Source organism: Temnothorax americanus, unplaced genomic scaffold (genome assembly GCF_048541705.1).
Source record: "Temnothorax americanus isolate GAGA-0224 unplaced genomic scaffold, ASM4854170v1 Scaffold87, whole genome shotgun sequence".
In the NCBI taxonomy this organism is placed as follows: Eukaryota; Metazoa; Arthropoda; class Insecta; order Hymenoptera; family Formicidae; genus Temnothorax; species Temnothorax americanus.
Genome location: NW_027509810.1, coordinates 489,924 through 516,120, shown reverse-complemented (window position 1 = coordinate 516,120; position 26,197 = coordinate 489,924). Strand labels below are relative to the sequence as shown.

The window sequence follows — 26,197 nt, the reverse complement described above, 5'->3', positions numbered from 1 at the left end:
GGCATGCCGTACACTGCAACGGTTACCACTAATAGCATTATTTGGAATTTTGCGTTATAAATGCATAATGTCTGCATAATGTAATCGAATTCTTTATGATTAAAAGATATTAAATAGCAAAAAGGACTATCGCGCGTTTCTACATTTAACATAATTTATTATATATAATAATCTAAAAATTGTTTTTGTTTATTATATAAAACAAAACAAATCAAATTCACAAAATTTTTAATTAAAATTCTAAAAAAATTTTTAATTTTGAAATAATGTATAAACAGTATAATTTAAAGTATTCAATGCAAACTTGGCGTTGTAGCGAATTATATTACTTGTAATATAATTTATGAGAATTTATAGCTTATTAATTTTATTACACGCAAGGAAGAATTAGTTAAAAATTTTATATTAATTAAAATGTTTCAAAAGAGCATTACATGAATCTTTTTAATTCTGTCGTAATATTTTGTAAAAAAAAATTATTTGTTTCTCATTTAAAATATAATTACGTGCAAATATCTCGTTTACATATATAAAAATAATATAATATTTCTTTTTAAATGTACTGTGCATTAATAAATATCTTTCTTTTCTTATTATTACAAATTTATTATGTTACTCTTATTGTTATTATGTAAAATATAGGTATGCAAAATTAAAATTATACTTAAAAATGCCCAAACGGTGGGCTTTAGAATTGTCCCGTTATCTTAAGGTTTTATAGAAATTTAGTTATCTATTATTCGAATACCTTTCTATCTTTTTTCCATTTTGAATAATCTGAAGAGTTTAAATTTTAAATTAAATTTAAAGATTTAGATTAAAATTTTCAGATTTGTAATATTAAAATAAATTGTATGAACTCAAACTACAGTGAAGAAATCCTACTTTTTTAAACAATCCAAGAAACTTCAAGCCACTCATAAATTTTCAGAAAAATTTTTTAAAATAGTGAATTATTTAACCTGATTGGATTTACAGATTGCTCGTCTGATATATTATAACTTGAAATAAATTATTCTTGGAATATATATAGGCGTATCGTATATATGAGTCGATCTGAATACTAATAAGTTCAGTTAAAAAATTGGAAGAAAGCTTTTCATCTTGATACATGTAAAAGCAAAAAAATTTCTATCGCGTAAAATGCTCATCACTCACCGTAGTCTTTCCCGACGCGGTTGGACCCACAAGCATCAATCCGTTACGCATCAAAGTAATTTCGTACAGCTGCACTACTTTTCTCACGAAGTCTGTAATTAGAGTTACAACTCAATAGATTCTACGAGGCATGGTCGGACGAGTTGCAAAAGCTGCATGCTGAATACCGGTATCGATTCAATCCGCGTCATCACATTTAGCGTGCGCTTTCAAATTGAGAGGTATATATTTTTGTTGTAGTTAAATTTTTGGCTCGTGTAAATCTCTAATTAGTTTCTGTACTTATTATGTTCATTTAATTGTTTGTGTGCGTGCGTGCGCATAATTACAATATAATCGCTATACATAATATGACTGTTACATACATATCAGAAAATATTTTCTGTATAAATATTTAATACATTTTACGTAACTTTACATTTAATAAAATTATATATATTAAAATGTTTTTATTTTGCATATAATTAAAAATATACATATGAATAAAAGAACAAGAATAAATATTATTATCATGCGCTTATTGAAATATGTCGGTATTTTAATTAAACTTTTTTAGCGAATGTATAAAAAGAAGACAAATAATATCCTTTAACCGCAAAAGAGAGAACGGCTGTTGTAGCTTAACAAGCAATTTGTCACATTTTTTTAAGCGCAAGCTAAACAAGAGCAACAAAAATTTAGTTTTTCTACGCAAACGCACGATAAATGCAGATTGTAAGTAAAAAGCTCACCATCGACGTCTTCCAAACCCATTTGCTTAATAGATCTATGAATGCTTGCTTCTAGGATCCCATAATCCACTGGTTTTTCAATGAGTCCTGGGAAGAGGTCTGATATAATGCCTAGGAAAAAAGAATAATAATGAGCAGATAAATTTATTTTTTTTTCACAACACCTCTACGGAAAGTCCGGCTTTCCATGCCTGTAGAGAGGGGCGAAAGTGGTCAATTTCACGCCAGGGAGGAAAGTTGTTACTTTCCGCCCGCTAAACAGGGAGGAAAGTTGGTACTTTCTGCTCCGTACAGCAGGCAGAAAGTAAAGTAACGGGCAAATCTTAGAACAATATAGGGAGCTTTCCAGCAAGTGACACAAGTCGACACAAGTGTCGTTTTGTCTTTGTTACTCATTGCCAAAAAAGAAATTATACCTATTTACATAATATCTTTAAATAAAATCCCCAAAATCAATTAGATTTAGTGCAATAATTAAAATTATTTATATATATTTTTAAATTTTATTGTCATTTTAATTTTGTGTTATGTGGGGGGCTTCGCCCGCCACACCTTCTACCAGGGGCTTTGCCCCTGGACCCCGCATCACTCTCTTTTTCTCTTTCTATTTAACTACACGCGCTTACGAACTGTACGAATGGAACATCAAACGCATACACTCTACAGGCATTCAGAAGTCGAACATTTCCGTAAAAATGTTGTGAAAAATATCGTGTGCGCCTCGGGTCGGAAGCTTTTTCAGACTCATGGTGATTTGCCGCCCTCGCCTTCGGCTTCAGCTCGGGCGACAAACTTCGCACTCGCCTGAAAAACGCTAATTTCGCCCCTTGGTGCACAATATACTAAGAATGTCTATAGAGGAAGATATTGATCACAAGAAAGAAGTTTGTTTATTTAGCAATTTAATCAAATGGCAACATTAATGTGTTGTGTATTAGTATGTATGTATGTATGTATGTATATATACATATGCGCGTGTACTTGAAAAAAAAGAACTATTTAATTTAAAAACACATATTTTTAATTAAAAAATTATTTGTGTATTATTTAAATTCTGAAAATAAAAATTAACTTACCATTAAACAATTTCAAGTCGTCCTTCAACAATTTGGGAACATTTACATTTTTCAAGACACGCAGGCAAATTTGATCCTCTGCAAGATCTTTTTGCTCTCTTTTCAAATTGCCAGCAGCCGTAATAACAGTCTTTATTGCACGCATACCAAAGTCGTAATGATCCTGTCATATTATATTTTAGGCACAATTAATTAAAATCGCGAAGTTAATTAATTCTAGACCATAATTAGTACATAGCTGTTATATTTCTTAATGATATTAAATTTAATTTTAAATGTGGAGATTTTTTTGCGACAAACTAACTATATCATTTATATAAATATAAATGTTTTAACGAATGTTTTGTATGTATGTTCAGCACAGTTCTATGAAATAGATATAGTATAGTATTTGTATTATTGAAAAGTATATAGAAATTCTAGAATTTTAAATTATAAGTACATAAATAATGTTTTTATGAAAAAAAAAAATATTTTTTTTTATTATTCTTTCCTGAAAAAAAAATAAAAGAAGAAAAAAAGGAAAAATAAGAATACTTGTGTGTTTAGTTGCTCCGAGCTCAGCTTAAAAGTTGTCGTAATTTTTCTGGCAAGGTTCCCGGCATCCACAAAGCCATACGAGAACAAAGATATTTCAGCAATAAGAGCATAATTTGGCACCATCATAGCCACTGGTCGAAAAAGTGCTTTCAAGTTGTCAGGTAATTCCGTGCGGCCAGCATAACCAGGATTCATAGTGATGAATACAGCGCAGGACTGCTTTAACGTAAGTTCGACTTCTTCAAAAAGAAATCTACAAGTTCATACGAATTTTACACGTAAAATTAATTAAAGAAATTATGGCTGTAATAAACGTGTGTGACATAGTTATAAACCTCTCAAAATTAATATTTAATATTATATTTAAGAATTTATTTTTTAAGAAAAATTTTCAAGTTATTAAATTATTTGTCTTATTTTTGTATCTCAAACTGTTCTGTAATTAAATAATATTTAAACTGATTTTGGTAAATGTCTGTAAAATTACATGAGAGTTTAATGTTTTTCCAAAATAAGCCATTGTTAAAAAGCCACATTCTACTATCAATTCCTAAATTATTCAAAATCAATCGAGCTTTCATTTCGGTTTACTTACTTGTTTGCTCGTAATTGTTGTGCTCTTTGAATGGTCATGATTTGCTGTGCTACGACGGATAAAACCTCAATATTGATTCGATTAAATTCGTCGAAACACGCCCACGCACCGGTGCTGTGCAATATCGCAAAGTGTTGAATTTAATTAAGAGATTACTACGAAATTAATTGATTTAAGATCTTAATGTAATTTGCGTTATAGCTAATTGATATGAAATTGCACATAGCTTACCTGGCGAGTCCTTTGAAAAACTTGCCCATAGATCGAAAATTCAGTTGTTCGAAACAATTAAAAATCACGCACTGAACCGCGAATGCTTTCGCGAGATCTTTAGTGGTTTCCGTTTTCCCGGTGCCTGTCGGACCAGATGGTGCACCGCCGAGTTTCAGATGCAATGCAGTGATTAGAGTGAGGTAGCAACGATCAGTCAATGGTGTAATTACCAATCTTCCATTATTACCTAAATATTCATATCTATACAAAAGATATAGAAAATATAATACAACAATGTGGGGTTTATCAGAGATACATTTTTATTGAAGGCAAAATTATAACTTAAAGTCAATAAGTCACTGTAAGTGACATGAAAATATTAATTGATTAGGAAGTAAATTATAAATAGAATTATAAATTGATTAATACATCTTATTTGTAAGAGCTTATATAGCTACAGCAAAGGTATAAAGAGGAAGACTTCTGTGAAAGGGTTACAGGCACCTGCTACAATACATTAATTACGTTTTTGCGTTTTTTAATTAAATATATTTTAAACAGTAAAAATATATTTAAATTAATAAGTAACAAGGAAAAATGGGCTTTGAAAATCAAACGCGGTTAGTCATGCGTAAGTTAATACAGTGTAACATTTAATTAATAATTTCATACAAATTATAAATCGTACGTTTCGGCTTTACTTTGAGTCATCTGAGCCGAAATGTATAATTTATAATTTGTATTAAATTATTAATTAAATGTTACATATAGCATTAACTCACGCACAACTAAACGCGTTTGACTCTCAAAGCTCATTTTTCCTTGTTACTTGTTAATTTTAATATCAAGGGTCTTTAGTTAATTAATCATTTATATTTAAAGATATATTTTATAAATATATTTGATAAATATTGATAAAACTTGTTGATCTTGAAAAATCAAAATACGTTATAAGAAAAAAAAAAGATTAAATTCGCAACTTAAGTAGAATTCGAAAATGTGCAAGATGTATGTGGTTCACATTAGAAATGAATAATTTAAGCGACTATATTGTAAATATACAAGTTCTTGCATGACTTTAAAGTGATCAATACGTGTAAAATAGGACTATACGATGGAATTTGTTTGCAATATTCCTGTCGAGAAAGATTTTAACTTTAGCAATACCCTTGTTTTTTTTATATAATAAAATTTAAAAACAAAAAATGCTCAATACATATTTTGTACAGCTAATATATAATATAAGTATAATAGCTTCAAGGCGGAATTTCTTATCTAGTAACATGCACGACATTAATTTCTAGAAAGCTTCTAAGAGAGCTTGCTGCAGTACTCCTTTTATACCCAAAATAAGCTTCAAAGTGATCCTAAAATTGAATTTAGGAGTGCAATTAGAGTGTCATTAGCTTCATAGAATTAACGAGTAGCTGTTAAATTGTAGACAAGTTTTAACTGCCTAATATATAAAAGAGGTAAACAATTTCGGACAAGCGCATAAGTTTTAATATGCTTAAAAACTTTATTATTTTATTAGCTACTTTAGTGTAATAATTCAGTGCATTGCATACTGTTATAAAACTATAAAATTCACACAGTAAGAAAGTTAATAAATTTAATAAATTTATATTATTTCTCTTAAAAATTTCTATTCCACATTGAATTCTTTAATTACATATTTAACTTTTTTTATTAAATATATACAGTTACGAACAAAATTTATTAATAGTTTGTATCTTTTTTTTAATAATTTTGGCAACAATTTATCGAATACATGGTAGACTTACTCGTATGAAAATTCAGCGTTTATCGCACGAATTTTCAAATCCTTGTTGTCAACCCAATAATATCGTAATTGAGAAATCCATTCAAAATCATTGACATTGGTTACTTTCTCTTGGATCAATTTATATAAAACATCTTTGGCGTGAACTTCAATTGTGATTACAGCCTCCAGCATCAATCTCTGTACTTCATCAGTTTGCGAACCGCATATTAATTTTTGCAATTCTTCGAGCTATAAAATATTACTCGCGTCTACTGATTGTTTGCAATTTATTTTTTACTTCTTAGACGAATCAATAATGTAAAATTTTCTTTGATGTATACAATAAAATATAAACGAACATATATATACGCGCGCAGTACCTCTTCATTTTTCAAGAGAATTTTTCGATTTAACGCTCATTAAAATTATGCAGCGTAAAATTTCAAAGAAGCGAGTTGACCCTTTAAATAATTGTTGAACATTTTATCGCATAAAAAAATGTCACTACATCAGAAAGGTCGTGTAAGTCGAGAGATGCATTTGCTTAACAAATTTTACCATATAAAAGAACAAGCGAGAAAGAAAAAACACAAGGAAAAAGGAAAAAAGAAAAAACTCTTTTACGCTCTGAACTTTGAAGTACTTAATGCTAATGGGTTTTAATGTTTACGAAATTCTAAAGTAGAAACAAAATAATCAGATATTTATCCCATATAAATGAAAATATTACGTGGTTAGCCGCAAACAGGTACCTCAAGCCCTCTTTATCTAATTAGATATTAATGTAATATTAGCACATGATACGTACCTGCGACAACATCAAATTATAATAGTCGAGCAGAGTATCGTTCGTGATACTTTCCTCCACGTTGGCAGTCCAATGTGTTTGACCTCCGCAAAGAACTACCTGGCCTGGCCACATGTACACCCATTCCTTGCGCGGTATCGTTCCTATTATTTCGAGAGCCTCGCCGATGATCTCTCGCAGAGTATTGCGCATCGCATCTTCGACTTGTCCCAACCAATTCTCCACATTTCCCTCAGGATAGATCGTCGGCCGTAGCACGACCTCCTCGTACTCGGCAGAATACATTCTCGTTATCCTAAGATTTGGATTCTCAAATCTCAATTCTCTTATGTTCTCGAAACACTTCTTTAAATGCGGTTGTATCGCTTCGACGTTCTTGGATTGAACAATTATCTCCAGAAGTTCATCGTCGCTCAGAAAAAAGAAACGCGGAAAGATCATTCGTTTGGTCTCCAGATAATCAGATAAGCCTTTTACAACAGTTTCTAGGAGCAATAAACATTCCTTCAAGTTTAGAAACAGGTTCATATCCGCGCATGTTGTAATTACCTGCGTTATGTACGAAGATGAATATATGTATAGCCAATAATAGACGACATAGACACACGCGCTTTATACTTTAATAAATTAAAATTAACAATATATATAATATATTAAAAATATTAATTCAGTATTTTTCGGTTTAATCAATATTTTTTAGATGTGAGAGATAAATCAATGTCTTGTTTAGAATTTTTGATGCTTCAACATGTTGGCGAAATGGTAAAATGTACACAAAACGTGAAAATAAATTTGCATATATAATGTGTTACATACGTATGGACAATCGCGAGCGTTTTTTGTAATTCGCTGCAAGTTGCGCTCTATTGTATTGAATTTACGTGATTCCACCGGCAACTGCCGATTAACATCTTCAGAAGCGAATATTGGTTCCAAATACATCCATTGCCTGTGTATACAATTTTAATATACGTATACAATATATCCTAATGCAATAGCGAACAGATATAATCGAGATATAATATTGTTACTTTTGCACTTTCATCCACTGCGCAATCACTTCCTGAATTAATCTCAATTTAGCTTCCCATTCATCGATTTGACTCTCAAAAGCAGCTTTGAAAAGACTAAAACTAAGATGTTGAGTTTTAAGCATATCGTCGTCTAAGAGAGTAATGACCTCGTCAGAAATCTTTATAATATATTTATCTAAATAAAAAATTTTTTAGAAATTATTGACTAATATATTAATAAGTTATGTTTCTTAAAAAATATATATATATATTAATTTTAATATTTTAAATATAAAAGAAATATTAAGCCATTTAATCCTTATTAGTTTAATTAATCCTATTGTCGCGAAGCGACCAGGTTATTCTGAGACCCGGCTTATTCGTCGTAAACACCGCGGAAGGCCCTTTGATTCTCGACATACCGGAATTATCACGCGCGTAACAAGTCAATCGCTCAAGCAAGGCTGAGAAGCGCGCACGCAAAACTTCTCGGTACCAATCTCAAAAAGCGAAGCTCGCTACGCCAAAGTTTCCTATTAAGGAAGAACGACGCGAGTGATCGCCGCGTTATCCCCTTTCGGGTAAAACTTGGCTAAACTACGTTTATTTCGCCGCGGAAATTATTCCGCGCCTTGTGCCCTCGATCGTCTTTAAACCCAAGTATTATAGTGCTGAGCTTGAATTCTGCTCGCCAGTGCAAATATAGCTGTAGTGACGACGCAATAAAAAAAGCGACTGTGATTCTAATCGGCAAGCTTTATTCCGACGCGCCTGCACCTCATCGTCCTCATCCCGTCAGCCTATCTATCCGCTCGCGGATTCTCGACGTGCCATTCGGCGCGTGGCCCGGCATTCAAGTTCGCCTGCATTTTGCTGCTCGCGTTAACGCAAAGACGAACGAACACCTATTTTTATTAAAATGTCGCAGTTAACAAAGATCTTAATGTTAAATTTTTATTTTCTAAAAAATACTTTTATCATTTAAATATATATCTTAATGTGATATAATTAAATCACATTAAAATATATATATTTCTAATTTATATTTAAAAAATACAACAGATGTGAAAGCTATTTGTTATTTGAGTTTGTTTGAAATGTATTTAAAGGTCTATAAAATTAGATAAATGTTTTATACATACCTGTATTTTTATAAGGAAAAACATCCATTGTGATTGTTTTCCAATCGGTCATCATTTTATCTAGTGTACTTTCTATCAAAAATTCTTTTGCCGCAGTATCTGCGACGGCCTTTATAGTTTCCTCATGTTTTAATACATCGAGAACAAGTAAGCTCTTAAAATTCAAGGTTGGCGTGAGTGCCATAGGTATACCAGTTTCTTTAGTAAGTTTCTCAAAGTGTCGATTTTTCATTCCTGGATTTCGTAAAGCTTGTATTATGCCGACATAGGGCTTGAACGCTTCGATTTGATCCTTTATAGTAAACGCTATAGCAGCCATCTCTATATAATTTGTGAAAAATCACATCGACAATTTCTGCATCGTCCGTTTTTTTGTAATTTACATATAACATATTTAAAAGTCAATACATTCTAAGCGAAATATTAACCTACTTGGATTCTCTTGAAATACTTTTACGCAATGCGACATAGCATTGTGTATGTCGGTAGTCACACTTTCTATTTGACTCGCGTCGAGACTTATCAGAGGATTCTCTAACCATATTTCCTGCCATTTTAACCAATCTGCGTTTGAAAATATATAAAAATGCCATATATTTTATTTAATTTGTTATATTAAATTATTGAAATTGCTTATAATTTAAAATTTAAAATTTTACAATTTTTATTTGTTACCGGATGCAGTGATCCATAAGGTTTGATACGGTTCGAAATCTTTCATCAATTGATTTAATTGCTCAAATGGTATAACATCCATGCCGAATAATTTTTGTCGTTCGTTCAGCAATAAACCCGATTCTTGATAATCTTTCATTATTTTCCATATCTTCTTCACTTCTACAGCCATTTCGTGTACTTTGTTCATATCTGTTTGCAGTGCCACATTTGTAACGTTTCCTACGAGTGTGTCAATCCTCTCCGATAAAAGAATCTCTTCCTGCACTTGTACTTTATGAAATTTTTCATATTCACTGGCAAAGCGATTCGTTGCCTCTTCCATCTGTACATAGTAAGAACGCAAGAAAGGAATTAAATCTTAAAAATTGATAAATGTAATAATTTAATTTACAAAATATATTATTATTTTATTTAAAAAGTACAGATATGATAAAATATCATACAGTTTTTAATTATTACATAACTGTAAATCAAATTAATTATTTACTGGCGCAAACATTCATTAAAAGTTTATCAGTTTTAAGAAAATTTTTTCTTATTATTAATTTTAAATATATAGTACTCTACAATAATATTCTGTACTCTGATATACTCTAGTAATTTTAATAGTACATTTAATAATCTAATCTTTTACAGATAATTGTGTGAAAATGTTAACGTAATATACTTTAAAAACCATTTTTTTTTATTTTTTAATTTATTTGATTTTATTTATCGATTACATGCGTTTTTATGTAAAATAATTGGAAATTCTTACAGATAATTGCACTTGCCGAGGAAAACCGATAGCTTGCCATTTGGCTTCGAAGTCCTCATCGGATAGATTCCACCAGAAGTGATCAAGAATATCGTATTCATACTTCAGCTTTTGTACGATTTCATTCAGATTTTTCACTGTTAGTGGTATAATCTCCATCCAATCCCGCTCTTCGAACAAGTGCTCAATATTACGTAGCGTTACCTTTAGCCTCGTTCTGATCTGCACGTAATTAGACAGAACAGTATCGATTTTCGTTCTAAAGCTCTCGGTGAACATAATAAGTAACTGCGTGCAACAGTTCTGTCGTTTCTGTATAAGAAATTCCCTGAGAGGACGGACATTCACGTTAAAGGGTCCTATGACAATGTCTTTTGGTAGTGCGAGCTCGAGGATCGATTTCATCTTAAAGTGGAAGGATACTTCGTCTCGAACTTCCGCGGCGGTGTGATCTGCTTTTTTAAAATTCCTGCAAAAAATGATAATCAAAAGTAATTGATATTTTTCCGCTTTGTTAATCAATTGCGTTCTCTTTTAATTTAGAAATCCAATTAAACAGTTTTCTGATATTGCCTGAAGCGATCTGAACTCACTCCACGTATTTCTCGACATCCAATTTGTAAATTTCTAAATATTGCTGATACTCGCTCGCGTATGCCTTTAGGGATATTATAGATTTTTGATAAGCGATCCTCAAGCGTTCTCGAACTTCGCAAACCTGATTTTCTAGTAAGCCGACCGAGCTAAGATAGAGATCTTTGGGAAATTTCAGGAAGGGTAACAAGAAAGGATGGACTTGTCTAATTTGATGACACTGGCTCAAAGAATTGTCTAATATGGCTATGATAATTTCCTGGAAAGAAATTAACTTATTAAAACTTAGGCACACAATTTATTATAAAATTAATTTATCGAATTAACAGTAAAATTTAATTAATTTGGATGTGTGCATACTATATTTTAAACGTTTCTTAATTGTTATGAAGAATCTATAAATGAATGATTTAGTTTATAATATAACATAAAATAATATATGTATTATATCCATACCTCAAATAATTCAAGGTCCGTTAAATAATAAGCAGTTTCATCATTCATGGCGATATCAATATTAAAAATAGGATTCATTGGAGACTTAAAGTGTGTGTTTACAAGATCATCGCCCCATACAAAATTTTCATCCACATTTAATGTACAAAGAGCTGGAGTTTCCAGTATTTCTAAATATAAGACAATCGATTTCTTTACGAGATCCCGAAGTGCATACTGTAACAATAAATAAAATAATCCATATAATAAATATCAAATGGTACTTATAAAAGATGTTAAACTTTTATAGATTATAATGAGATTATACATATATATGTAGATGATATGAGATTCAATAATTTGTAGACAAATCATATATAGATATACATTATATTCAATATATAATTTGTCAGTTAAATTATTTTTTAATAAAATTTATATTTATTTATAATTTGGTTTATAATTTCAAACATGAGCTTGAATTGACTTTTTCCATCTTACAATATCTAAATGTTTTTCTTTGCATTCCTTAACATAGTCTGTAATACTTATGTTCAAAATCTTTTTTATTTTTTTTTATTAATCGTAACATTATTCGTAATTAGAGCTATATTAACAACTTAAAATAAACATGCAATTGCATTTAAACGCATATTTTATTGTACATATTAGAGCTAAAACAATTGTATTAAATGCAATCAAATACTTTGAGGTACCTGCATTCGATGTACAATAAGATCCATAAATCGCTTTAATTTCATTACGTCATATATATCATGGTTCTTTTGCTCGAGATCAAACCATCCTTTGCCGACATCTCTTAAACACAGTCTGACCGACTGTGTAATCCTCTCCAACCACGTTTCTTTCAGATATTTTATCACTGTACCAGTCTCTTGTTGCTGTTGCGATTTGAACTCCGACAGGTGCATAGATTTTCCGTAATTCGAGACAAAGAGATTCATATTCGATATGTTGATGCATTCGACGACTACGCATCCCATAGCCTCGTATACTTCTGGCAAAACGTATAAAATTATCCGATAAAAAATATTTTTGGTCGCCTGCAAGAAATTGCGATTAAATGTATTCTCTATCATATCAACGCAAATAGGTATATGTAATTCTTTGTAAATACCGTGAAATCTTTCATTTCGGTGCATAATTTTCCAATTTCTGGTGTCTTAAGCTCGTGGATGTCATCAATTCCATTCCACATAATAAAATTAAACGTTTCCGGCTGTCTCCTTATGAGAGATCTCCACATAAGGTCGCACATAACGCGGCGATACTCCAAAATAATTTCATCCATTAACTAAATATTAAAAATTAATTAGTAATTGAAAAAAATAAATAAGATGTATACATACGTTTGAAAGATGTTTGGATTCACATTTTAAGAAACTTTCTCGCGTGGCCGACAAGATTATAACTTTCTGTTGACTTTCATCCAGCGTCGGCATACCTTCTACTAGCATGCAATCCAAATAAAAGTGATACCTATAATTATGTGGTTTAATTATTGCGAAAAACATTCAAAGCATTTTTGTTAGAATTATTACAAGAATACAAAAGAGAGAGAGAGAATTGTATGAGAATATAAAGAAATTTGAAATTTATCATTTATTCTTATATGCATGATACGCTTTTCTTTATAGATCTTGTAACAAAATGTAAACTTTGAATACATATACTTATAAATTGATAAATTTATATTCTCTCTTTACTATGTGAAATAGATACTTTAAGTGTACACACATTAACAATATTTGACGTTACTACACTTTCATGAAATATTGAAATAAGGTACTAATAACAGTTTTATTTTAATTATGCAACGTAAATTAAATTATTACTAGAAGATAAAAGATATTAATAAATAATATCTTTCATCCTGTCGATTTTGTCAATTTTTAAAACAAAATCTAGTGGATGGAAAATACAATTTCTATTTCTAGTGTTACTTTATAAGCTTATTTTGCTTTCTTTCTCCTGCAACTTTATCTCCACAAATTAATTTTTTTGTCATATAATGCGTAATAAAAAAATATTAAGATTACGAAGTTTTTTGACCTAATAAATTAACCTAATACTAGTCTCCGCGATTTGTCTTTGTTTGACGGCAGCAGCTATCCTCTTGGCAAATTTTCTAGGATCTTCTCCAAAAAATAGGATGTATATCCTAGGCAAAAGAAATTTTCGCTTAAAACCGTCTAGAGTGAGAACAGTCCACACATTCCTTCCATTATCGTAATCCATAACGGCAGCGTGAAACCAACCAAACAAATTATTCAGTGTATTATCATCACGATCAAATGGCCATTTCTTATCTATAATCTTTTCGACGAATACTGTAGCCGGTAACGGATAACGAACACCATTGATAATGCCCAGATTTATCCATTCCTCTGCCGTTCTGTCAAATTGCAAAATAAAAAAACTATATGTAGACTGTAAACAATTACAAAGACAGTATTTTATATTCAATTAACAAAAAATACTTTTGACCAATAATAACTATATTAAATTGATTATAAAAAATATATTGCTCATATAGACATCAGAACGTAGATGTCGTAATCTTAAAACAAAATTTTAATTCTAATTTTTAATAAATATAAGTTATCTGTGATGTATAAAAGTTTCGTCGACGCTTCTTTAAAGTAGAAGCTCTACTTGGCATGGTACTCAAGTTGCAACTTACTTTAATATGTAATATTTGCTGGAGTATATCAAATTTTTTTCTCCGGTATATAAAACTATTATATATTTATTACAAAAAACGTAGAAACGTATTAAATGTGAAATTATATTTAAACTACGATCTCCTCTTGTGCTTTTCTAGAACTACTGTAATATATTTCACATCGTATAATGCCACTATAATAGCGTGAGAAAATCTCTCTTATTTCTATATAAGTTATTACTTTCTACGTAGGTATTTTATAAATGAATATTTTGCTTTCAACCATTTTGTACGACAAAAATATTTTTAAAATAATTACAATACAGATGTATGCAAATAAAAAATTAAAAACAATAATTAAAAAGCAATGCTTTTTTATCATTAAATAATCTATTTTCTAAGAAAGTAGCATATATTATAGAAATAGTTTTCTTCACATACTTAATGTTTTACATTTTTTTTCAATTTTCTTGATATTCTGAAAGTATCTATTTTTATATTCAATACGTTATATTCAACGTTTTTTTATGGTTACGGAATTTTTATCTTTGTTATATCCATCATTCTATTCTTGTTCTTGTTATTATATAGGTATATATATTACATTTTTATTAATTTATGGGTTTTATTTAATTATTTTTGAATCAATTTCTTAATTGTAATTAAGATGGTATTACGCGAGACTTGAGCATAGTTATTGTAAAACAGCAAAAATCTCACCTACAATCGTATTCCTCATCGTCAAACAGTTCTAATGGCAAATAACTTGTCTTGGAATACAAATCATATTTCTCTCCGTAGGAAAGTAGCGGGCGAATTTTCTCAAACGGCAACATGTCGTGTGACTTGACACCTTCTGCTTTTAAGGTGTCTTCTATCTTGAGATTTTTGTATATTCTTCGTCTTCTTTCCATTTCAACGTTGCGCGGCGGAATGTTTGGGTCGACAGTATATGCCATTTGTACTTTTGGTAAAAAGGTTTCCGCCGGAAACGTCTGCATTCGTAAGGAAACAGAAATTTCAGAAATTATTGAATATTAGATATAAGTTTCATTTAAAATTGAATTGCATGCTAAGAATTTATACGTATTTGTTACATCAAGCTCTGATAATAAAATAAATCGTATTCAAATGGCGTAATTATGCTTTTGCATAATTATGTACTTGCGTACGATAGATTTATCTTCAGGGAAAGTCATCCATCGCTCAGCTGCGCCAAGGACAGCTTGCATTTTTTGTATTTTAATGCCTTTTACAATCGGGCTATGCCGTTCGGTGAAAATTTGCGATGCCAGGTTGGTTCTTCTCGGGGGAGTAGGTAAACCAATTGGTGTTGTGCCTGTGCGATTTGTCGATCGAATTATTTCATATGATTGATATATTTTAGAATCAAGGACGTTTTGATTTTAAATGTGATAACTATAGAAGTCTCACCTATAATAGTATCTGAATAATAATTTCTTCTAGGGAATCGAGTATTTATATCCTTGACGTCTTTAAAATCCATTTTAAAATGCTTACAAATGTGCGATCTATAATAAGACGCTTATTATTTGACTTTTTAAATTCTAACCATTATTAACATGCATATACTCGTTCTCTATGAAGTTTGTTGTATATTTCGAGAAAAGAAAAGAAAATGTCGAGATTACGAAACAAAGCAAAAAATAGGCGATAAAGTGAATAGATTTACTAGATTTCGACCAATAAAATCGTAGATACTTTAGCGAATTCTCTCACTTTTCGTATTTTTGCTTCGTGAAAAAATACGTAATAGGCCCCCAGTTCGTCGGAAATAATATTTAAAATGTAACGAATGGATTATATTTATATAGCTATTATTTAATTATGGAAATTATGCAATTGTTGCTATAGCTTTTTTAATTAAAGTAGAACACTACAAGCGCGTACTGTACACGCGCGCCATTTAGCTTTTTTTACTATCATTACATTTACAATGCTATGCAATATCGCTATTTAATAATACCACATTTAATAACACCACATTAAAAAAATTTTAACGGTATATAACGTGACTTTCAAATAACTTTATACAAAAAAATTTATATTTAAATTAATTTTGTGTTTAAGAAAAATAAATAAATTTTTATAATAAATAATTAAAAACCTCAAAAAATAAAAAAAAGAAATTATACATATAACGAAATAGTATATGAAATTTTTATTATACCTATTAGCTCTTTGATTATCGAGAAAAATTCTTAACTTCTTCTCTTCTTTTTCAAAAGCAGATATAAGAAGAAAGATATATGTATAGATTGCAAGAACGATAGGTCGAAGTAATGTGCAATCCAATAATTAAAATATAGGAAAGTAGAATATGGATGGAGTGAATGGTTAAAGAAACAATATAAACCAAGTACACTTCTTTGCTAAATTATTTTATTTTAACTTCTCTCTTTCTCTCTCTCTCTCTCTCTCTCTCTCTCTCTCTCTCTCTCTTCCCCCATAACTTACAGTTATTTAGATGCTTCATCAAAGATAAATTGAATCGATTTAATTAGGGGGAGGGAGAGGATTTTCATGTTCTAACAATAACTGTGTTATAAATACGACAAAGAATCGACGCGCAGTTTACTAAATCGGAAAAAAGTTGTGTACAAATAGAAATAGTATTAGGCTATTAAGATCTAAGCTCAGACCATAAGTGGCAGTTCTTATTCTAGCTTGATTATACAGAATGTTCCAGACCTGGCATGCCACCCGTTAATAGTAGATTCCTGAGATTATTTTAAGACAAAAATTCTAATACCAAAATGTCGAAGCTATAATAGTCTTTAAATGAGAAGTGTTTAAAGAGTTGATCAATCAAATTGTTCGAAATTTGCGCGCTTAGTCATGTCACATTACATAGTAGTAAAGGTGTTTTCAAGCGAATTTTCTATATGTATTGTATACATATACATATGTATTAGTTTCAAGAATGGAATTGATGAGCTTGAAAACACTTTCACTGCTGTGCAATGTGACATGACTGAGCGCGCAAATTTCAAACAATTTTATATTGATCAACTTTATTTAAAAACTATTATATAGTCTCGGCATTTTGGTATTAGAACTTTCGTCTCAAAATAAATCAGAATCAGAATCAGAATCAGAATCAGAATCAGAATCAGAATCAGAATCAGAATCAGAATCAGAATCAGAATCAGAATCAGAATCAGAATCAGAATCAGAATAATGTATGGTCAAGGTCAAATGTATAGACGGACACATGCGGATATTTTTTCTTCCATTCGTTAACCAAATAATCGCTAATATTACAGTATATGAGATATAACTCTTGCAGTTTTGGACAATGTTCCAAAATAACGGAACAACTCTCATCAGGTGTAGCAATTCCCACATTACAAAAGTGCAACCGTTTTAAGTTTTTGCACTGCGTTAGTACTTTCAAATTGTCATCAGTGAAAAAAGTATCGGCGAAAAAAGTTTCTTCCAGGCGTTGACAGGAAGAAAATAATCTGAGCAAGTTATCAGTGATAGTGATAGATAACTGTAACAAGCTGTAACAAAAATTATATAATTAATATAATTCTTTAATCGCAAAAAGAAAATTAATGTAACGTTTTCAAGATGTTTAAAATGCAAAAAAAGCAAACACAAATTTCGATTAGAAATACAGTCGCATATATTGTGGGAGAATAGGTAGAAAACGGAAAATCAATGCCAGAACAAAACTTTATTGCACGCCGTTACACACACGACCTTCTCTATTCCGCCATCTTTTCTATTCTCTACCTTCCGCTCGTCACTCGCTGCGACTTCGATATATCGATACGATACTTCTCGCTCGACTCTCTCTTCGACTTACAACAATATTAAAAAAAATAATTAAAAAACACACTTACCGGGGAAGATACACCTTTCGTAAATTCTTACAGTCAGCCAGAATGTTAATAGTCTCCGATGTAACGTCCTCTATCACTACGCCTTGTAAATATATTACTTCCAAGTCCGGACACGAATTTTTCAACTCTATTGCAACTGTGTGTATGTTTATACCATTCAAATATAACTCACGCATCCGTTGATTTTTTTGCAGTATTTTGCAAAGACGTTGAGTTTTTATAACTGTATCACAAAGATTTAAATGTTCCAAACTCTTCAGATTCTCGAGATACGAAAATCCTTTGTCGTCTATACGACAGTTAGTTAGGTCCAATTCTAAAAAAATATGTGTTAGTCACATGCAATTTACCTATAATCTTGACAATCATATATAGGGAGACCGGGGCTAACTCGACACCGAGGCAAACTTGACACTAGGCTTTTTGCCAATTTAAATCTATCGTAGAAACTTGCCTTTCCTACTGTAAATGCGTCTTTATGTGTCAGTATTATCAACGTAATTTGGTAACATTCTGAGTTATAGTGTAATTTTTAACGCGACATAAGCGTTTTTGATAGTAAAAAGTAATTTTTCTAATCTCTCGAAAATGGTTTACTCTTTCATCGAGCTTTCGGGCAAAACTAAGCGACGTACAACAAAATTCCTTAAGCAATTTTGTACCTGAAAGAAACGCTCTTTAAATGTGTACCATTAAATTTGCTTAAAAATTTTAATTAATTGTTAAAAATTGTCTTTGAAAAAATTGTGTCGGGTTAGCCCCGGTCTCCCCTATATAATTTATATATATATATATATATATATATATATATATATATATATTTATACATACGTTTTAAATTTTTACATATCTTTGAAATTTTATATAAGGCTTGACCGTTGACAGATGGACAGTTACTTAATCTTAAGTGCGTTAAACGTCTGCCGCAATAACCAAGAAATTTTACGAAATCCCTAACATCAAATGCGCTTGCTGCAAGATCCAATTGTTGCAAATACCTACATCTAGATGTAAAGTAACAAAATATATCACGCATATATTCGCGAGGTGCACATCGTATGTTCAATCGCGTATAGAGTTCAGGGTCTTGTATTAAATTATTAAAGCGTTCATCTACATATTGCATGTGGTATAACGTCGTCAAATCTAAGTATTTAAATATGTTTAGTAGTATTTCATCCTGCAAATAAGATAAAATATAAACCTGTAATACACGAGATAACATTGCAATAATTGTTATTATGAGAAATAAACTTCTTAGAATACTTTACAGGTAGTAGGTCAAACAAACTGCAACGTGATAACGCTTTGGATTCATCCAAAGAGAGTTTCATATTTTGTTCATTATTCGAATATCTTTTTGGTAAAAAACAACGCGAGTATCTCAGTCCAAGAGGTTGCACATCACCATCAGAGAATTTGACTCGAAAAGTTTCGATATCGCTGCAAATAACACCGCGACATTTTCATTATTAACAGAATATTAACAGAAAAACATATTGAATATTACTTAATGTCAACAAATATAATACCTTTTAGAAATAGTGCAATATTTATGAAAATTCTCTTCCAGATGGATTATATCCCTCACATTTTTTAAATCTGCTGTTAAATTATTATCCTCATGATATGGATAATACATGGAATGAATTAGTGTTAACACCTCATTTAAACTATTGTTAGGATTTCCATGAAGGATCAAATCTGATGTACCGATAAGCATCACAGCATCTACCTTTGTGTGAAATTCAGGAATACTGTTTTTAAATACTAGTCTAAGCATTTTGGTTTTGAACTTGCACGGATGCGATAAAGGTGGGGAAAATAATCTTGATGTCGGGTGCATAGTCTCGGACGGTCCATTCCACAACCGAATCCAGTTATACAGAGAATCTTGAGCCAAAATTTGAATTACGTTACCAGGATTATATATTTCGTAAATAGATACTTTGATTGGATATACAGCTTCATGGAACTCAATATCTAAAATAAAAAATATAATTATACTCTCTTCTCAACATGTAAAAACATATCTTCTTTAACAATATCTTTATTATTAATTCAAATATTAAGTACATACCTAAATAATTATTTTTGTAACTCAAATCACTCGAATCACTCGAATACGCGCTGCAATCTATAAAATCAAGCCGTCTCATAGGTTCTTTGTTTTGCCATGGAGATGTTGAAATATCGAAATCTTTATAAGTTCTCTGAATTGAATTTACACATACCAATTCTGGCAATTTTTTTTCAATGAAAAATGGTAAATGAACTAGTTCTCCATAGTTTGAAAATTTAGGTGGTCCAATTATATCAGGAGCAGTAACATATATGCTCATATTCTTGTTCACATAAGTATATCTTTTTTTCACAAATTGATAGATAAAGTCAACACTATTTTCTTCTTCTACGGATATTCTGCCGATATAGGGATATCGGTTACAATCCTCGCGATATAATGGTTGATAATGAGATGTCATATTTTCTCTCTGAAAAAATGTATATATATATATATATATTATAAAAAATTCTTGTTTTTAACACATGTTAAAAAAAATAAAATGTCATGTATTTATAATTATAGCATAAAGATTATATCATCTAAGTTTAACTTGCGTCTATTGTCATTTTTATTTGCATATGTACGTAACGTAAATTATAGATTTTTGGTACTGGCAGTGAATATTAGAATGTAGCCCTTGTAGAGAAAAATTTCAATTAACAAAACAAATCTTGTTCTGCAGAACAATATATTATTCTATTCAGAGAGTAATATATATATATCTGTAGAGAATAATATATAAGGTATCTATTTTTCTGAAAACATTAATTTTCACCTAAACTACTTTTTTAACTTTTTTATTAACAAATTGTACTTTTATTATAAAATATTATGTACATACATAAAATTTAAAGTATGTCAGTTAAACTCAAAAATTTCTTTAATATTCTATCAGTTTTTATAACAGAATGAATTGATAATAAATAATTATTTCATATATTTTAATTTGTGATTTTAAATTTATATTCTTTATAACATTTTTTTTATTTTTCATGTAATAGATATATGTATTTATATATTTATTATAAATATCGTGATTTATATATGTGTGTATATGTATATACAGGGTGTCCCATTTTTAAAAACGCACCTCAATAATTCTTCAACAAAGCATTTTTAGCAAAAATGTTTCGGACAAAAGTTGTACGGTTTCGAGGAGCACATAAGATGGTGTCATTAGTTTGACTTTGAATAGTTGCTTGAAGGTCACGTAAAGGTCACCTTCAATTATTTAAATAGAACCCCCTATATTGCAGTATATCCTTTGAAAGGGCATAAAATAAGAAAAATTTTGGCGCACGTTAGAGGTCGATACAAAGTTCGGAAAAACCAATTTTTGAGGTTTTCACGTGTGTACTGTGTTCTTCTACCACCGCGTGAGCGGACGCTTAATCTCTCAAGTAACAGAGATTTTTCAAAATGTATTTTTTATCTTATTTAACGTATCTATTATCTCATTTTTTGATACACGATAGCGACTAATAAATAAAAGTCGAACAAAAGAATACAGCGAATAAAGAAAATTACTGGAAATTTGACCCGAAATTCAATGAAAAAAATTAATCAAAGAAACTAATTTCTATCGATTTTTATACTCACAGTTTATCAGCGAAGCAGGTTTGATTTTTTTCCGTATTAAGCAATTCAATATAAAAAAAAAAAAAAAATTTAAAATTTTTTTAAATAGAGAAACGTCTTTTTCTAAATTTCAAATATCGTGAGCACATGTGTGCTGTGTTCTTCTACCACCACGTGAGTGGACGCTTTTGCCTGGGTCTCCTGCCGACCCTTAACCTCTCAAGTAACAGAGATTTTTCAAAATGTATTTTTTATCTTATTTAACGTATCTTTTATCTCATTTTTCGATACACGTAATAGCGACTAATAATAAAAGTCGAACAGAAGAATACAGCGAATAAAGAAAATTACCGAAAATTTGACCCAAAATTCACTGAAAAAAATTAATCAGAGAAACTAATTTCTATCGATTTTTATACTCACAGTTTATCAGCGAAACAGGTTTGATTTTTTTCCGTATTGAGCAAGTCAATATTAAAAAACAAAAAATTTTTTTAAATTTTTTTAAATAGAGAAACGTCTTTTTCTAAATTTCAAATATCGTGAGCACGTGTGTGCTGTGTTCTTCTACCACCACGTGAGTGGACGCTTTTGCCTGAGTCTCCTGCCGACCCTTAACCTCTCAAGTAACAGAGATTTTTCAAAATGTATTTTTTATCTTATTTAACGTATCTTTTATCTCATTTTTTTCGATACACGTAATAGCGACTAATAATAAAAGTCGAACAAAAGAATACAGCAAATAAAGAAAATTACCGAAAATTTGACCCAAAATTCACTGAAAAAAATTAATCAGAGAAACTAATTTCTATCGATTTTTATACTCACAGTTTATCAGCGAAGCAGGTTTGATTTTTTTCCGTATTGAGCAATTCAATATTAAAAAAAAAAAATTTTTTTTAAATTTTTTTAAATAGAGAAACGTCTTTTTCTAAATTTCAAATATCGTGAGCACGTGTGTGCTGTGTTCTTTTACCACCACGTGAGTGAACGCTTTTGCCTGGGTCTCCTGCCGACCCTTAACCTCTCAAGTAACAAGTAACAGAGATTTTTCAAAATGTATTTTTTATCTTTTAATTAACGTATCTTTTATCTCATTTTTCGATACACGTAATAGCGACTAATAATAAAAGTCGAACAGAAGAATACAGCGAATAAAGAAAATTACCGAAAATTTGACCCAAAATTCACTGAAAAAAATTAATCAGAGAAACTAATTTCTATCGATTTTTATATACTCACAGTTTATCAGCGAAGCAGGTTTGATTTTTTCCGTATAAAATGCGAAAGAGAAGATCAACGTTGGAACATGCCCGTTGATGAGTGCACACTGCTTCTATCTGAGTTATTCAGCACGCATCTACAATACTGTTTGCCGTTTCGAGAGTGAATGAGCTAGGGCTCTGAAATTTCTACTTGATGTTCCCTACTATATCAACTTTTTTTAGGCGTAGAGGGGATTATCCCATGGCCGTTGGTTTTCGAAAGTGGGATGGAGGGATTAGGACTAGATTGCTGTGCTGAGCATGCTGACCAGTGCACCAGAGACACTCCATCTTGTTTTACCTCTCCACAAGCCAAGTTATTTATTGCACTGGTCTCAGCAGCATTATGATGTAAACCCCAGAAGTGTGCGCTCATCATCAACCACGTGTTTCCACATTTCTTCTTTTTCGCATTTTATACGGAAAAAAATTAAACCTGCTTTGCTGATAAACTGTGAGTATATATAGAAATCGATAGAAATTAGTTTTTTTAATTAATTATTTTAGTGAATTTCAGGTCAAATTTCCGGTAATTTTCTTTATTTGCTGTATTCTTTTGTTCGACTTTTATTGTTAGTCGCTATTATATGTATCGAAAAATGAAATAAAAGATACGTTAAATAAGATAAAAAATACATCTTGAAAAATTTCAGTCACTCAGAGAGTTAAGTGTAAATATAGCGAACCACCACTCACGTGGTAGTAGAAGAACACGTAGTAAACACACGTGCTTGCGATATTTCAGATTTAGAAAAAAAAAACATTTCTCTGTTAGAAAAAAAGTTTAAAAAAAGTTAAAAACTGTTTTTGTATAAAATATTTAATTATTTTATAGTGATATACGTATGTTGTTAAAATTTAATTTTTATTTTCAAACACGAGTATCTTAACCTTAATTTTCACTTTATCAAAATTTGTGTTTGCTTCTCATGTATTTCGAGCATCTTGAAAAGTGCTGTAATAATTTTATGATTTTTGTGAGTTAAAGATAAGGACGGTTACCCGCATCCGATGGAGAAACTTGGCTTTGATTTGAATGATGGTTCTTCGCCTGCGGATGCGAAACAAACAAATCCACGGGAGGCCAAGAAATTATGGATACAGATGGATTCAATCATTGGTGCATGCCTGCCAGTGCAGAGATGTTAACTGTCGTTTATCGAGTTGCCAGAAGATGAAGCGAGTGGTGATATTTTAATTAAAAATTATGTCATGATATTTTTAATATAAAATATACCTTGTAAAGTATTCACTTTTCAATGACTTTACCTTGATACTTTTATACATAAAATGATGAAAGAAATCGCATAATAACATTAATTTTTACATTTGCAATTTTGTAAAATTAAATGCGTCTACAAGATGCAATAAATTTTTTTTAAATAATAATAATAATTATTATTTTTTTACAACAATCAATTCCTTTCATTTCTCGGTGTATAAAAGTATCAAGGTAAAGTTATAAAAAAGTGAATACTTTACAAGATATTCCATATTTTACGTTAAAAGTATGACAAAATTTAAAATATCTCAGAAAATTCTAAGCGAAAAAGTGAACTTTATTACAGTGTTTTGGAAATGTCTTGATAAGAACTACAAGAATATGCAATAAAAAATTGAGGGTCCAATTTAAAAAATTTAAAGTGAACCTAACTTGACCTTAAGAACGCTATACCTGAGATCAAACTAATAAAGTAGTAAACAGATCGATCTTTTTAAATCCTACAATTTTTGTCTAAAACATTTTTTTTTCTAAAATGCTTTGTTTGCAAGATACGTTTCATATGTTTGCATTCGACTGTATCCAGACTTTTAACCTAGACTTTGTATATGTATATATAGGGTAAGTTTATATTATTTCCTATGCTAGCGTTTTACCGTATGAGCTGGGTTATCGACTAGTTACCGACTACGTTTGTAATTGACTTACCGGCGTATAGATGACTGTTGCGTACATCAACGGCACGAAGTCTGCTGCGAGCTCGAACGGCGCATTAGAAACTATAAATCGAATTATGTGAAATATGAATAATCAAAGCATGATCGAAGCTATATTTGCTAATAAGCTTGAGCTAAAAGCGGGAAAATACATATTCTTATAAAATATAATCACTTGATTCTATTTCTCTATAAACAGGGATATTTATTATGATCAAGTTCTATAAAACGATTGAATTTGCGTTCGTATCTATAATACGTACATTGTTCGTTCTGTATGGAAAAAATGTTTAGTTGTACAGCATACGCTAACGTCTTTAATCGCGTCATTGAATGGACGTGTCATCATTTATCTACGCGCGTTCAATCGAGGATTGGAAATACCGGCAGCTGATCCAGCTTATTGCCGGTTAAGTAATTACGCCGATGCACACACACAACGCAAAAATACTAAAAAATAAATAAAAAATAAATCGCCTCGAAAGAATATCAATTGATGCCGGAATGGCAATATATATAAGACTCAAAACGAAAAGTTAACAAATTGTCTTATGCAACATTTGAAATATTAATGTTTTGATTTCATAATTTTTAAATCTCAATACTATATCGCAGTAAGCGCTTTTAATTTTATGGCACGACAGGAAACTCTTAAAATTGTTTTTATATTTGCATTTATTCGGATTGGTAATTATATATATGTATTAAGTGGATTAAAAAAGTAGAGAGTGAAAGAGAGAATGTCTGAAAGTGAGAGAAGGAAAGATATCCGCATGTGTCCATCTATATACACACACACTCGACTAATAATTTAAATAGTTTAAATTGTTTAGTATTTTAGAGGAATATAAAAAAATTAATTTACTTTTTAAAAATTATTTGAATGAACTGATAGTAAAAGAAGTTAATACTTAATAAAAATATTCACATTTATTTATAATTATTATTTTTTGAACAGTTTTCTCTTTAAGATAAAGAGAAATAAAACCGTTATAATATACATGTGGTAAAATTAGAATGAAAACTGTCATTTACGGTTCAACTTTGGATCTTAGTAACCTAATACTAATATCAAAAGGGCCATGCAACGTGCGCGACGTTCGTAAGTGCTTTCGCAACAAAGTGCATGCACTTCGTCAGTGCTTTCTCTAGCGGCCCACACGTCACTGACCTTGGAAAAGGTTTACTTCGGGAACTGGATGAACGCGTGGGTCGCTATCGAAGACGATCCGTGAAAAATGTCGAAATCACTCGATCGGAGTGTCGGACAGGTTTTGGTGACCACCGA

The 26,197-nt window shown here is 30.6% G+C and overlaps 2 protein-coding genes across 2 annotated transcripts; both read right to left on the bottom strand.

Annotated features, from left to right (window-relative positions):
• Positions 1-860: 860 nt before the first annotated feature.
• LOC143907722 (dynein axonemal heavy chain 1) lies at positions 861-15,150 on the bottom strand. The gene is made up of 21 exons (XM_077424625.1): positions 14,912-15,150; positions 13,592-13,921; positions 12,876-13,005; positions 12,644-12,820; positions 12,222-12,569; positions 11,527-11,742; positions 11,070-11,329; positions 10,477-10,945; positions 9,717-10,041; positions 9,474-9,605; positions 9,042-9,362; positions 7,918-8,095; positions 7,703-7,835; positions 6,887-7,435; positions 6,098-6,327; positions 4,332-4,574; positions 4,101-4,214; positions 3,503-3,758; positions 2,966-3,128; positions 1,890-2,000; positions 861-1,250 (listed from the first exon to the last, which is right to left on the bottom strand). Exons 1-21 carry the CDS (start codon positions 15,148-15,150, stop codon positions 1,132-1,134), a joined length of 5,043 nt encoding a protein of 1,680 aa, XP_077280751.1. The 3' UTR covers positions 861-1,131.
• Positions 15,151-16,613: 1,463 nt separating this feature from the next.
• LOC143907710 (F-box/LRR-repeat protein 4-like) lies at positions 16,614-25,516 on the bottom strand. The gene is made up of 8 exons (XM_077424602.1): positions 25,173-25,516; positions 24,902-24,972; positions 20,144-20,555; positions 19,596-20,046; positions 19,335-19,506; positions 18,895-19,243; positions 18,064-18,379; positions 16,614-17,718 (listed from the first exon to the last, which is right to left on the bottom strand). The coding sequence occupies exons 1-8, from the start codon at positions 25,237-25,239 to the stop codon at positions 17,385-17,387; spliced, it is 2,172 nt and encodes a 723-aa protein (XP_077280728.1). The 5' UTR covers positions 25,240-25,516; the 3' UTR covers positions 16,614-17,384.
• Between the last annotated feature and the right edge of the window lie 681 nt (positions 25,517-26,197).

Coding starts and splice junctions, on each gene's coding strand:
- LOC143907710 (XM_077424602.1), bottom strand. CDS start 25,239: ATGACGCGATTAAAGACGTTAGCGTATGCTGTACAACTAAACATTTTT. Junction 24,973..25,172: donor TTCCATACAGAACGAACAAT/GTACGTATTATA, acceptor TTCGATTTATAG/TTTCTAATGCGCCGTTCGAG. Junction 20,556..24,901: donor CAACAGTCATCTATACGCCG/GTAAGTCAATTA, acceptor ACATTTTTTCAG/AGAGAAAATATGACATCTCA.
- LOC143907722 (XM_077424625.1), bottom strand. CDS start 15,150: ATGGCATATACTGTCGACCCAAACATTCCGCCGCGCAACGTTGAAATG. Junction 13,006..13,591: donor ATCGCGGAGACTAGTATTAG/GTTAATTTATTA, acceptor ACATAATTATAG/GTATCACTTTTATTTGGATT. Junction 12,570..12,643: donor CCGAAATGAAAGATTTCACG/GTATTTACAAAG, acceptor AATTTCTTGCAG/GCGACCAAAAATATTTTTTA.